Source organism: Mchenga conophoros, linkage group LG4, assembly GCF_057382185.1.
Source record: "Mchenga conophoros isolate Kocher_MC1m ecotype Shallow Benthic linkage group LG4, M_conophoros_male_GT1.1, whole genome shotgun sequence".
Lineage (NCBI taxonomy): Eukaryota > Metazoa > Chordata > Actinopteri > Cichliformes > Cichlidae > Mchenga > Mchenga conophoros.
In genome coordinates, this window is record NC_140529.1 from 25,124,314 (window position 1) to 25,139,272 (window position 14,959).

The 14,959-nt window shown below is 40.3% G+C and overlaps 1 protein-coding gene across 2 annotated transcripts in view; it reads right to left on the bottom strand.

Moving 5' to 3' along the window:
* Positions 1–913: 913 nt before the first annotated feature.
* Positions 914–14,959, bottom strand: part of prkar1b (protein kinase, cAMP-dependent, regulatory, type I, beta) — a 66,624-nt gene continuing 52,578 nt past the window's right edge. For both annotated transcript variants that reach the window (XM_085271229.1, XM_085271230.1), the window contains 3 exons: positions 13,030–13,151; positions 4,661–4,742; positions 914–3,309 (listed from right to left, as the gene is read on the bottom strand). In XM_085271229.1, the coding sequence (XP_085127355.1) occupies positions 3,137–3,309; positions 4,661–4,742; positions 13,030–13,151 (377 nt within the window). In that variant the 3' untranslated portion in view covers positions 914–3,136. The remainder of the gene's footprint in view (positions 3,310–4,660; positions 4,743–13,029; positions 13,152–14,959) is intronic.

The following is a 14,959-nucleotide window of genomic DNA, read 5'->3' on the forward strand; positions in this document are numbered from 1 at the left end:
TTGCTTTTAATTTTTGGAAATAACATTTTGTCTAACCTGTACGATTACACATAGACTTTAATTTAGGCATCTATACTGATCTATACTGTAGATCTATACTGTGAGCTATAGTGCAGGTTTAGTTTGAACTCCATCCTTATTAGGAAGCCCAAACAACATTTGTATTAAACCTGTCATCCAAAAACAGAGTCAGCAGTGTTAAAATAATGGATCCAAATTGCACAACAGTGAGTTTGGTCTAAAAGCAACCTGAAGACCTGCCGCTGAGGATGAGTGTCAGAAAACGAAAAGTCGAGCACTACACGCAAGGAGCTGCACTTACAATCAAGACTGAAGGCAAAGGGGTGCTTCGCGGAGGTACAAACCCCGACCTCCCTCAAGTTCATGTGCGTTACTGTGTATTGTCAAAGTGAAGAAGGTGTATGGGTCAGTGTGTGTATATGAGTGGGGAGGGGGCGGCTATTAAACTCGATGTCAGTGAGTCGGGGGCACATTCCTTAGTTGATTTAGTGGGCATTAAGATGAAGAGGAATGTGTCAAAGCTGCGGAGGCTTTAAGTCCACTAAGATGTAAACTGGCTGGGAGGAGCTCTGAGGTTTGACAGGCCGGCCTGACGGATGACTGACACTTGGCTTAATGTGAGAAGGATGGAGAGCAGAGACAAGCGGAGGGAGCCAGATGGAGCAGAGGGAGGCCAAAAAGGAGATTAGGTACCTGCAGGAATAAATATGAAAAGTGTGATTGAGGGTGACAGTTAGTAGCTTTGGGAAAGAAAAAGGAAGATTAACAAAGATGGAACATTTAGAGGAGGTATAGATAAAAAGAAAGAGAACTAAGATCTGGGATAAAAGGACGAAAATATAGAGGCGGAAAAAAACAGAAAGGAAGAAAAGAATGAGTCAAATCAGAGAGATTTCAGAAGCTTTTCTTTATTTGTTCAAGATGGTTTCAAAGAAAAAGATACAGAGAGAGAGAATACAGAAAGTTTTTTGTTTTTTTACAACATCAGTTGTTGGGTCAGTTGTGCAACTTTGACAGATTACAGCAGATCAAAGGAAAGCAACACAAGTTTGTATATATTCATATATCGTAACTTTTTTCAGTCAGAACACAGAACTGATGTCTTAAAAACACCTAAATCAAGCTGCTGTATGGTACAAACTCTAAAAGTGGTGCAAAAGTTTTCATCTAGCAAACAACGAACAAAATCAGCTTTAAAAAAAAAAGCATCAGGTAAAACGTGTGTGTGTGTCGAAAATGTATTTAGTCCTGAGACAGTGCACGTATATACAGTGTGGGTGTGTGTTTCATGTTAGTGTGTTTATAACTGTGTTTGTCTGCTTTGAGAATATCAAGGTGGGAAAAAAGCAACTTGTCAGTTATTTTGACACAACATACATTGTAAAATCTTAGGGGATAAACTTTGGTGATTTCCTACATTTTTCTTATTTTATTGGCGACAATTGATTCACTAACAAGTATTGTTTGTGTATCAAAAGCTTCGGTTAATTCCTCTGTGCCACCGAGCTCCATTATCACTGAAAAACTAAAGGACATCACTGAGCTGCACTGCTGAACTGACGAAACTTTCCTCATAAAAACCACTGTAGTAGGTTTGATGCTTGTATGTGACAAAGTAATGACATGACGACACGTGGATAATAAGACACTTCAGCCTTTGAGCAAGATGAACAAACTAAGGAAAACGAGGATTTGAAGGGATAAAGCAATAAATCATCTGTTCCCAGGAACCACGCTGGCACTGGAAATGCAACTTCTAAAACCAACATTTAATAACGCAAAATTTTGATATGATGAAAAGGCTAAGTGAAAAAATGTTGTGAGCAAATTTTTCCAGAAACACAGTGAAAGTAAGTGCCATCAATAGTGCACGGAGCTGTTCCTAAACAAACTATGGTCTAAATATATTTGTTCACTCATCCATGGATGCTGTGCCATGAGGTAAGTCTGGGTGTGCTTTGTGATTTTGTGACAATCATACCTTGTTTGAATGAATTGTTAAATGAACTTTGTAAGCACTTTGTTCATGCACTTTTTCAGATGTTGAGTTTTCCAGATGCAGGAAGACCGTTTGGACTGCGTAGAGGTGTCGAATAAACCAGTGGAGGACAGTGATAAGCTAGTGGACTGGTCTCTTATTACTCTTATGCAGAATGAGAGCTCCAGAGCAAATGTGCTTCCAAAAGTTCCTTCAACCGCCAATAATCAAAAGATCCGACAACTCATCAGGTGACACAGAGGCAGTTTTGCACAGATATGAATACAGGTGTGCCTTGAAATGTTATTTTCCTGTGTTTTGTGTGCTTTGGATGACTAAGGCTTTACATGCGTTTGATACACACACAATACTTTCAGCACAATAAAGTAAGTGTTTGTTTTGGTGTTTCGATAAAAGAAATATACAGAATACCAACAAAGTTAGAATTTAACTCAATTAGGCCTCGAACAGCCTCCAAACTCAATAAAAGGTAAAAGCTCAAGAAGCGTTGAAAATGAATACAACAGCAAGTAATTTAATCTTCTTCATACCTTTAACAGCTACATTTTAGGGAACAGAGATCTGTGCAGTGCATTTCTGATTCAGTGTAGAAATGGAAACACGACCTCCAGAAATAAAAAAGGCAAACCTCAGCCAGCGTGCAACCAAATCTTGTCCGTCTTCCTCCCCCGCCGTACGTAAACATGACTTTACTTCCTTCTTATTTCCTGAAATTATCCGTACCCTCCTGTTAACGAATGAAAGTGCAAACGCCATTCTCTGTCAGTCTTGAAGCATGCATCGTATACAGCCGACACACTGTATGCATGATTCATTTACAATATGAAACAAGATAAATAATCTCTGCCCTCTGTTTTTCTTTTTTTAAAACACCCCTGCATGTTGTTTTTGACATAAAGCTACGTGACAGCACAGAATCAAGTCAAAGTGCACAAGGTCAAAAGAGAGAAACGCGCAAAATGGAAAAAGGCAGGAAATGAGCGCCCCAAATCTGGGCATGTAAAACCCATATCCTTCACCCTGCATCCTCACCCCTTTCCCACCCACTGACCAAAACTCTGATGCTGATGTTGCACACCCCTGCTGGTGGGGCCCAGATGGTGGAGGGGGCACATGTCACACAGTGAGAGAGATAAAGCTGTTGTATCTCTGGATGTTCCTCTTGAGGATTTCGGAGCAAGGACCCAGCACGCGCTCAAAGCGTGGCCGATCCAGCTTCACACACTTGAGGGGACCCCGGGCGACTACGGTGGCGGCCCTGGGACGGTTCAGCAGCAGGGCAATTTCACCTGGATGAGAGAGAATAATCAGCACGTCGCCCCAAATTTTGACCTCAAACATTAAATACAAACAGTATGAGAAATGGGGCAAAAGGCCCTAAATCAGTGCAGTTAAGTGACAAATTAAAAGAAAGTTAGTTAAACATAGAGATTTACAGCTAACTGCGATGATCTTTAAACCCAAAAAAGGCATGTCTTAATTTTTGCACCTGATATTGAAACATGATTTTAAAAACCAGCATATTTTGTAAATCACCAGTAAAACAAACCACACCTAACAGCACTATTTGGGGATTGTGCTCGTACACTATTTTACCCTGTTTAGTCAAGCTGACCCTTTAAAATACTTATATTTGCCATTTTTGCGAGTATTGTGTTTTAGTAAAAAGCAACTGCTAATAAGACTTTTTACAATTTATATTTCAGAACAAGATTATTAAAGTTAACTAAACTAAAAAAAAACTGAAATGAATTTATAAACTTGGAAAACAAACTAAAACAAAACAGAAATATAGAGGAAAGATCCTGTTTGTTAGTTTAGTAAAATCTGATCAAAACTTGACTACAAGACTGTGAGTCAACTGCTTTCAAAGGTTCTGTTTTTAATGTAATAACTGTACTGTAGTTTTCCTAAATTTTGCCTCTGACATATGCCCTCAATTCAATAATAATTAATAGAGACTAAAACTAAGACTGAACTAATAAAAACTAAACTAAAATTAAATATTTTAAAACGATAAAAATACCTACCCCTCAGCTTTCTAGTAGACACACCTATGGTATTAATTTAATAATCTTCCTTATCTTATCTTATCCACAAGATTTTCAGTGACCTTGACTTCTGACCTTTAGGTCACTCAGTATCAATTTGAAGCTCCTATGTTGCCTCGTTCTCGAGTTATCGCATTCACAAACGTGGGTTTCCACGCTGCATGCCATGCAGGGTGACGACAACAGCCCATCAGCCTTTTACAGCTGAGGGGTAAAAACGAAACCGACACGAGGATTTTCACTCTGGAAACTAACTGAAACTGAATTAAAAGCAAAAAAATAAAGACTAATTAAAACTATAATAAGTCTGGTTCAGAATGATTCATCTTCTCATAACGTGTTTATTTACCATATCTTTAAAAACCAGTTTGTGACATAACTGCTTAAAATTAATTGGAACACTATAAAAAAGCAGTAAGCAATGTGACTTGTGTTTGATCTTCTAGATCACTGTGTACTGTCTTCATTGATCTTTATTGACTTCTACTAGCAAAATTTGTATTTAAGATATTTATTAAAAGGTGTAAAATAAACCAAGTTTAGTCTCACAAACTTATGTGGTGCAGAGAAGCAGCAGGGACACACTTACCAAAATAATCAGAAGGTCCAAGGCGTCCCACCTCCACGTACTCCTCAATGTCAGACCTGCGCTGGAGAACAGAGGCGATTCCCTAACACAGAAAAGAAAAGGAAAAAAGTTTAAAGCTGTAGGAAAAAAGGTAGAGAGGGAGAGGAAGGATAGTGTGTGAAGAAGGGAAAGATGATGGAAGAAGGGGAGGAGGAGGAGGGGTCTGGAGGGGGCTATTTAACGAGGAACTGAAAATCATCAGGAGGATTAAGCCGAAGAGAAATTCCTTTGCTTCATAAGAACACAGGTGCACAGGATTTAGTCCACTTTGCTGTGGGATGGACATCTGTTGTGTTGGACAGCAGAAACAAAACAAAACAAAAAAAGAAGAAGAAGAAGAAGAAACACACTCTCATGTATCCCAAAATTGCATGCGATACAAAAACTGATTGGTTCTGCATTATTTCCTCCAGAGTGTAATAAATACAAACATCTAAGCCTTTTAGAGGCTGAACTGATTCCTCCTCCATCACATAATCCCCTTTATCAGCATTCAGCTATTAAATGGAAACAACTGCGTTGTCCAAGAGTGAGAGTTCTCCAAAACACAGTCCTTAAATGACCTCGGAAAACCGAAGCGCTTTTGTGTACACACACAAAAAAGCTCAAATAGCATGTTGCTAATGGTCTGCTTTAGATCTGCAAGTGCACACAACCACGCAATGTTAAATAAGAAGATAGAAGAAGACTCAAATGCTCACTCTCACATTCGGAAAATGTCAATTTTCATATATACAGCTGATAGCTGCTGGAGAGACTGACCACCAACGGCTGGCTGAGTGTTTGTGAGTCATCTAAAAAGTATAAGGGAGGAAATTTGATTTCCATTCACTTTGCCCAACAGATGATAACAGTTTATGCTGTCACATCTTGCAGCTGTTGACAAAATTGTGTGTGTGAGTGAGCATATGTTTGAATATTTATCTTAACACATAAACCAGAACACGCGTGTTCAAAGCTGCGCCTGATGACGTATATTCACATTAAAGTGCAGCTGCCACCTTTTGCCATGCAGATGTATTGGGAGATATTTATTTACTGGACCTTCACATGTACTCTCACAAGCTGCTGTAATTGGTAGTAGGTAAAAGAAAATCAGTAGAGAAACTTCCCAGCTTGTCTTGGATCGCTTCATATAACAGACCTGACGGTTCCAACGCTCTCCCTCTCCGTTTCTAATCCTTCTCTGCTCTCTCCTCCTTGTGCCGACTAGGCTAATAATGCTAAATATGAATATAATGAGCCTTAATGAGAACCTCAAAACTGCCAGCTACTCATTGCGGCCACACAAAGGTAATACTGTATTTCAGAGAAAGGGATGTGTGTGTCGATTTAGTGGGTTTGTGCTAGAAATGAGCTGTGGAGGAGTGGAGGGGTACTGTCCAAGTAAGTGGAGAACACCGTGAGAGCGCCACTTCCAAGTAATACCTGGCCAAACCGTGGCGTGATGTCGTTTTATCTCTGGAGACAGGTCTTCTAACCATATTAAAATAAAGCGGGGATATTGTAGGTCACGGAGGCTGAAGGTGATGTTTTAAGTAGTTGTGTAGCCACCAAAAATTAGGATTATGATCCACGTGGTATAGCGGTCCATTCTCATTTCCAGGGATTAAGAAAGTGTAGTTGTGTCAAAGCCGCTTTGTCTATGAGACACCCACATCTGATTAACAACAGTGTAGGATGAGAACTTGTTGGATCAAAAGCAAGACTGGTGGTACTTTACGCTCCTCTACTAAAATTATTAATTATTTGACATGTGCTGACTACTTTATATCGCTGGCTGCTAAACTAAAAAAAAATACATTTTGGGTGTCAGATATTCTCAAAAAGAAAACCTACAACTGATCTGAGACCCTTGTTTTTTTCATTCAAACACTGAGGTTTTATAACATTTTTGCTTTTAGTGCACTCAGTTTTTTGGAAACAAGCTTATTTCTGCCAAAATTAAAAGATATTTGTTTTCCGTCAGGCTTGCTTCAAAAAAATGAGAAGTATTATAGGAGCAGCCTTTGATGATGACCCTATCAAACTTGGCCTTACTCCTTACTGTGCAAAGTTATTTACTGCTTACTGTGGAAGTCCCGTCCAAAATAAACAGCAAAAGCAGATCCTGGTCTGAACTTGTACGTCGCTATGGGCAAATGTCTTAACAGTTAAAGCTCTTAATGATATATTTTCTTTCCTGTTGTAGTCGTGCACTTTAACTGAACTTTGAAGTAAAGAATTTGATTCGATCAAGTTCAAATGGTAAGCTACTGGAAAGTGCTTATGCTTACTTACTTAATTATAATCGCTTGACTGCTAAATCAAATTTATCTGATTAGACATATTGATAAATAAAAGAGTAGCCACTGCGTGGAGGTAAGTATTTCTGTCTGCCGCTCTGAATCCTAATGCTGTGGCAGGCTGCGGCTCATCTCCTCATGGGCATGCAGCATAGGAAAAGCTGGTACTTCACAGTTTGCCTTTGTGGTTGACTAAAATGCTGCTATGTGACCAAGCTGGCTTTCATGGCACATTAACCTCTGTGACATTTAAGCCACATTGTGCACATGTATAAAGATGACGAGGGTTTGTAGACTGCAGCGTATACAGCCACACCATCTACACAAAGAATTGCATTAGCAGAATTAGCTCTATCAGGCTTTTTACATCTTAAAAGGCTCTTTTAGCAAATGTATTTTTGCATATTTGCATTTATGCTGATCACAGTTCTTTTTATATTGTAAAAAAAAAACTTTTCAGTTGTTAAACTCTTTGTAACACTGCAAGAAAAGCGCTACATAAATAATCACATTTCTTTTATGTCTGTTGTTATACTCTGCCTAATTTCATGCAAGGTATAAAAATGTTTCCAAAAATATAATGAACACTTTTCCCGTCTTAACCCCCCATCGGTTTTCATCTAACCATTAACCATTTTACAAAAAACAGCGACCACTACTGCCATTACAGAGATAAGAGTATTAAGATAAACTGCTAGTGTTTCAGCCCACAGATATCTGATGTTTTCATCTTTTTGATATTTTTCTTCTCTCCAATGGAGCGTAAGTAGAGTGACTAATAGGTCGCTTGTATCTCCATTGTTAGTCTTGTTTCCACTGCACTTTTTGTCACGTTTTGTTGAAACTTCCGTCTCTGCAAATTCGCTCGCAAATTTCGAGTGTTGTGGTTTGAGAGCCCAAAACCGTAAGATGTGAATGGAGAGAGAATGAGGTGGACGAGGCACAGACGCGAGTGTTTACAACCTCTTCTTTCTATTCATGTCCAAACAAAGTGTGTGAGACAGTGCAGCGCTGCCAGTACAGTAGTTCACTGGTGAACAGGCCTCATCCAGTGTGGTCCCGATAACCATCTCACACTGTACCACCCCAAGGGTAGCGCTCTGCTCCACAGATATTTTGTTTTATAAACATCAGAGAGCCTCCCCTCCCCGCCTCAGGGAGACTGAGACCGGTAACAACAAAAGACAGCAGACGAGGTCAGCCAGAGCGAGAAACACTAACAGAGAATATGAATGAATGAACATGAATACAAACAAGTAGTAGAGAGACAAAGAAAGGATTCGTGTGAGCCACTTTCAGCCCTCAACTTAAATAAGAAGTATCAGATGATTTTTGGACGTATTTTAAGGACCGGTCACAGTTGCATCCATTTCTGTGTATACACACTTTAAACAAACATGCCACATAGAAAGTGCACCAGCTTGTAGTGACAAGTTAAAATGTAGCATCTTGCATGAAAGAAATGACAACAATTTGAACATGCTCGCAGAAAGAGAGGCGCAGCCAGAAATGGAGAAAGGTGATATCCCGAGTCTGTCTGTTCACGAGACCACCCAGCATCAGCAGAGTCTGCACCTTCTCATTCAAACGCCAGCACACACGCATAGATCACTTGCTCAACATACGGTAGGACAACAGTGTTTCTCACAAGATTTGCATCTAACAGCCTGAGGGGCTCTTATTTGAACATAAAATGACTCAAAATGGTTCAAATCTAATGAGGCCCGTTAATCTTTACCTGTTTGTTTTCACTCAGATCAACCGCACTGATCTTCATTCTATAAAAGCAATATTAATCTCCATTAGCTAAATTGCATTTCAGCAAAAAACAAGCAGGTTACACGCGAGTACCGGGAGATATTCTGCAGACAATCCACAGAGGATATACCATCTGTGGGACCCACAGGGAACCTGTAAACTCCTGAGAAATGATTCGTTCTGTGTGTGGTCAAAGAACAAATGGGAGACGTCCATTTACACTGATGACTGGAAGATGACTGGAAGAACACATCAGCGGAGAGGATGATACGTTCTTCAAGAGTCATCACCCAGTTTTAAAAAGGTGGGAAGCAGCAGAGACATCTGACTTCAGTAGGCTGTGGAAGACTTCAGCTAGACTTCTGACATTCGTAACCTCAGCTGGACGTCATCTTTTTGGCATAAAGTGACATAATAATTCCTTTTACAAAGGTATGTGATTGGTATATGATCAGAGCTGTTCATCTGTTTGTTATTCAAAAACTAATTTCATGAAAGGTGGTGGAGTGGTGCTTGGGTGAACATCTGCATCGCTTTCATTAAGAATTTAAAAGATGGACACTGGCTTTTCCAGAGGATGTACTCTGAGTGACCTTCTAGATAAAAATTAAACATCAATAATAAAAATGATATTATTCAACATGTCAACCTTACAATTCCAGTTATCTCATGTAAAGATAAATCTTATGAATTGATTAGATTGCATTGATTCAGGAGTGCACTGAATAGCTTTTCGGGTAGCCTTGTTTGCTGTTACAGTTTTGCATTACTGCCTGGGAAAGCGCAAGTTATGGTACTAATTATTTGGCATTAAAAAAAAAAAAAAAAAAAACACGCACATGTTATTTCTAGTTAATACTTAGCAGTAGCATACTGTGAAATCTTGAAATATCACAGTGTAAAAGGTGCAAACGACTTGTTAAAGACTGAAAACACTGATTTTGACTTGACAAACTGTAACTTTTCCCACATCTGTTTATAGTTAAGTGGCAACACATAATGCATCTTAATCTTTAACTGGCCCTTTTTCTCAAAGGCTTGACTGAATGGCATGGAGAAAATAAGAGTCTGCACATTAGGTGAGTAGAGCCCTTAAGAAGAGAGCAAACGGTGGAAAAGGCAGAGAGGGTTGACGTAAGGGAAGGTGAGGCTGAGTCTCTGTGGCCCCCGGAGCTTGTAAAGGCTTGTTTGTACAGTGTGAGAAAAAAAAATGTAAACATGTCACTTTTCATTAGGGCCCCATTTCACCCAGAAGGAAGAGAAAGTGATGTCTCCATACCTCCTTTTAGTTAATCTTCCCCATCAGGAGCATGTAATTTGTGATTGTGGGGTTTGTCTTTGGCTTCATCTACCAAAACCACACAAAACAACAAAAGACAGTGAAAGGAGACAGAAAAAAGAGGCACGGTGGGCAACTAAGAAAAAAAAGAAAAAAGAGTAACTAACTAAGCAAAGCACAGAGCAAAGAAATAAAAAGAATCACAAGAAGTGCACAGCGAGAGGCTAATCTTACTGTAACACGCACTCGCAAAGTCCTCTAACTCTTTACATGTGGTCCTTTTTGAATCAACCTCCTCACAACCCATATGTCCCTGCCCTCTTTGACTCATCCCTCTGTCTGTCTCTCTCGTCTCCCTCCCAGGAGGGCTCCTGACCCTGTGTGAAAGTTAGCAACACACATTCCACCACAGTCCGCCCTGCTCTGGGAAAGTCAGGCTCTGCAGCACGAGAGATGGGGAGCAAGCGGGAGGGAGGGAGGAAAAGAGGGGGTGAGAGCTTAGACACAAAGGGGAAAATAGACAGAAGAAAGGGAAACGGGGTTAAAGAAAGAGACAAGCTGCTGCTGGGGTGATGGGATTAAAGAGAAAGCAGTATTTAGGTTCAAAATATATACACATTCTAGAAAGTGTTGGTCCCCCTTCCTCAGTGCTGCGTGTGGCTGCCTGCATGTAAAATGATGAGTCTCACATTGTGACACATTCACATAGACCTAGAGAGCTGCCTCCAATGGGCTGCTTGCCTGTAAAAGTGGATTCCTGTATCTCTCTTCCTTTTCCTCTTCCTCCTCCATCTCTCCATCCTGCTATCCCCCCCCACATTCCTCTACATATTTTGCTATTTTGTTTTTCCTCTTTGGGATGTACAAAGTCTCAGATTGATGAGTCACACATACATAGTTGTGTCTTTTGCATTTCCTGCGCAAATTGGCTTCTGAAAGACTTAGAGCAGCACTGCGATAATAGACAACAAGATAATGTGAGGTGTATGTCAAATATATACAGTGCAGTCTATATGTACAGGTCTATATTTTCAAAGTATTACCAATAAATTCCATGCAATTTAAAAAATTCCAGTTTAATTTCTGTGTTTTGTGCAGCATATATGCATTGGATGTGATGAGCTCAAACTGATTGACATCAGGAGCCTCACACCAAACTAGATTCACAGGATGCAACATAAAAGCGGTTGAGTCTGTTGAAACCCTCTATAAAAATCACCAAGATGCCAATTTTCAAAGACCTAATAGTATGACCTCTTTATTTGATAAAATACAGGTTAACAGTAGCAATACGGAATTTGTGCGGGTAATTTTTGCATTACAAATTATCGATAATCCTGGCATTGTCGTACAGGACTGAGACCACTGACATTCGCTGTCGGTTATTACAAATTCCTGGAGTTCCAGAGGTCATTTACAACGTCAAAGATCTTCAGCTTTAATGTGGAGCAGCTTTTTAGCATTTATTGAAATAGGACAGTGGAGCAAAGACTGAAAAGGCAAGAGAGAGAGCAGTAGATTTGAACGTGTAACAGCCTCACAGCGTATGGGTCACCTGCACCACTTCATGAGCTATATCAGTACCCGGGGGCTGCCATTTCTTTAAACAAGACATAAAACAGTGTTTTTCCTACAAGTGAAAAGTATGAGCATCTGTGAGGAAAGTTCATAGGAAATATAAAAAGCCTTTAGTGATGCTACAACCTTATTTGGTCTGATATGACAAGTAGTTCAAGTAGTTTTAGGATTTTGAACAATGTCCTGTAAACATCGCTTGTTACAAAAGTTACATTTTGTTGCTATACTTGGAGGAAATCTAAACAGCTCTAATATAACTAGTATATTAATTTTATGCACATTTTTGACAGCATATCCTCCCTGGTTAAGCTCTGCTAGAGCTGTAGTTCGGCTGTCTTCAGGCTTTCTTTGTATATACTAAAGTTTGAAATTCAGCAAGTGAGACTGATGTAAGCGGGACCATGAGTGCTACATTTTGCTAACCCATCTCCTTCGGAGCATTAACGGCTGACGTGCAAATTTACTGAGCTGGATAAAAGCCAAAAGAACATTTCAAATAACTGGAAAATGAATGTATATTATATGTGTTAAGAGGGGCATAGTGAGGAGCATAAAAATGCAGATAAAAAAGAAGGATGAAGAAGAGTGTTGTACTGCAGGGGCGCAGGGAATCTGTGTGAGCCAAAATAGGGATAAAGGCTGATACATCATTAACCAACCCGGATAAAGAAGTACCTCTAGCTTAGCCATTTCAATCCCCTGTAACCAGTGTACTGCTCCTATTATCGATGGACATGAAACGAGTAAGTTAGGTAAACTTAGTAAGTGACAGAAAGAATGACACTCTGAAGAAGACTGACTAACCCACGAGCAGGTCTGAAAATAAGGACGCAACCACAGCAGATTGTGCCCCAACCCCCTTTAGATGCCCCTTTTGACTCGATGCTGGTGAAAGCCGAATAAGTATGGAGTTAATAAAAAGTGCGTTAGGATGACAGGCAGGGGGCCCTTCATGAAGTCACACCAGGGGCCTCGGTTCCACAAAGCCTCCAGTGTGAGGGAGCCATTCTTTGCACAGGTTCTGTGTGTTTGCAGGCTGGGGCAGGGGAGCACTGGGTACTCTGTCTGCTGGTGGCAATAAACTGGGATCAGTTGCAATGTCAGCAAACAGCCCACCAACGTCTCTGTATGATGACATTTACATCAACCCTAGTGCCCCCCTTGATGACTCTGATGACATGCACACGATTTTAGGCCCCGGTATGTCAACATCTACAGCTTACAGGAAATGTGACAGTAATAGGAAACCACTACATACACTGTAATTCTGGTGATTTTAATGCTTTTTCTAAAGCACTCAATGTGCAAAAAAATCAGCTTTATGCTCTGTGTTGGAACTAGGTTAAACTCCATCATCAAACTTGTCTCTTTCACACACAGAGACATGCTTCCAGTGCTTTGTAAAACATCATATTCTTCACAGACTTTACCTCTGTTATGATGAAGAAGTCATCACCAGGTTCTCCCTGCACCACTATCTTCTCTCCATCCTCAAACTGAACAGGCTCCAGGGCATCGGCCACAGTCAGGCGCTCCCATTTATCCAAAGATTCTGTGAAAGGACAGCAAATACAGATTACTGAAAAGACAGTCTTATTTACATTGATCAGTAGTAGATGCACATACAATGTGGATTACTGTTTCATGGCCTGTAGATAGAGGCTTCCCTTGTTCAGTAAGCTGGTAGGAACACTAATTACAATCCAGTAATTTAAGAGGAACCGTTGTATCAGCCCCTCTGTCTCCTCCCTAATTTCATGGACCTCAAACACCTTAAAACTGACTCCTAAAACTTTGTTGTACTCACTCTGGATTGTGTTGATTATACTCCAATCAAGTTCAAGTGGTGCGATCAAGTTCCTTTCCATCACTTCCGTTCTATGGTTGCAAAATATGATCTCATAGCTACAGTCTAACTTCATCAGTGAAATTATCTGAAATATAACCAAATATACTAATAAATATGATTTCGATTTAAGCAGCAATGCTTTAATAACTATTAAAATGATATATTTAAAATATTTTTTTCACTTTTATATCATTTTAAAGATCAGACAGAAGTAAAGGTCAAGATATGTGAAGGAGTTCTGCTAAAAACATTTTACAGCATCTTTCTAGGTTTGTTCTGAGCGAGTCAGATAGTCTTTAGGATTATCCAACCACAGCAACAGTGACGTGGTTAGCCTGAGATATTTCTAGAAACCAAAAACACAGTCATACATCTCACTGGGAAAAATGCTTAAACCAAAGGATTTTTAGGCAATTCAGATGAAATGATACTTAAAGAAACAGGACCCGCTACTAAGTAAACATCTCCATTCAGACATTGGTTACCGAATCGGCTAATCCTTTAAAAATGGAGCAGATTATTGTTGCCTTAAAAGCAGCTACACCAACACGTGGAATGTGACTTTGCTGCAGTGAAAGCACTGCTCATCCTTAGCTTTGTCTAAAAGATTCAATGTTTTGATTTGACTCAGACATGAGTTAGAGGTGTAAAACTACAGCACTCTCTTTGTCCCTGATGTGCTCAGTAACTGATCCCAGTGTGTCTATTTGTGTGTGTGCACTTAGGATTAGTTAAGGTAAGCCTGCCGGTTTGGAGGTGTCCAGTGTCCCCCGCCAGTGGGGCCGAGGTGTCTGCTGGACCCAGATGGATGTCTTCTTTCTGGCTGTCAGTTAAAGGCAGCAGGTCCTATAGAGGTGAACCCTAACAACTAGCGCAGTAACATGATACACAAATGTGCCGACTAAAGAACCTACATTTCATGCTTCACAGAACTTGCAACCACTTGGAGCACCATGCTACACACATACATGGTAGACGCGCAGGGAATTGCCCGTGGATATGCTAGGGCCTGTGTGTGTGTGTGTGTGTACGACAAACAACAGGTTGTGTTTTTTTACTCCCTTCACTCCATGACATCAAGGGCTTGTACCCAATTTCGTGGCTATCTCAAAAATCAAAGACAAACAAAAACACCCCCGCCTCCTACTCCTCCTCCAATTCAAAGGGGCCGAGCAAAGCGAATGAGGAGAGGAAAAGCAGGAGGGTGCTGTCTGAATACAGGCCTCGACAAGGCTGTCAAAAAGAGAGCTGTGAAAGAAAAGAGCTGAATGAAAAGAGAGCGGACCTCGCAAAGACATCCTCCTAAGACCAGGATTGAGTGTATGTGTTTACTCAGCCAGCTAATAACTCTGTACAGAGGGCATGGCCTTGCTTTATACACCACATACACAATCAAGTGGAAAGGGATGAGATGTCAGCTCCAATTGCAACTCGTTTTCAAAATCTGAATGAATCTCATTCACCATCCCTGAAAACCAAATTGCCTGTGCAGGCTGGTTATCCAAATTCCA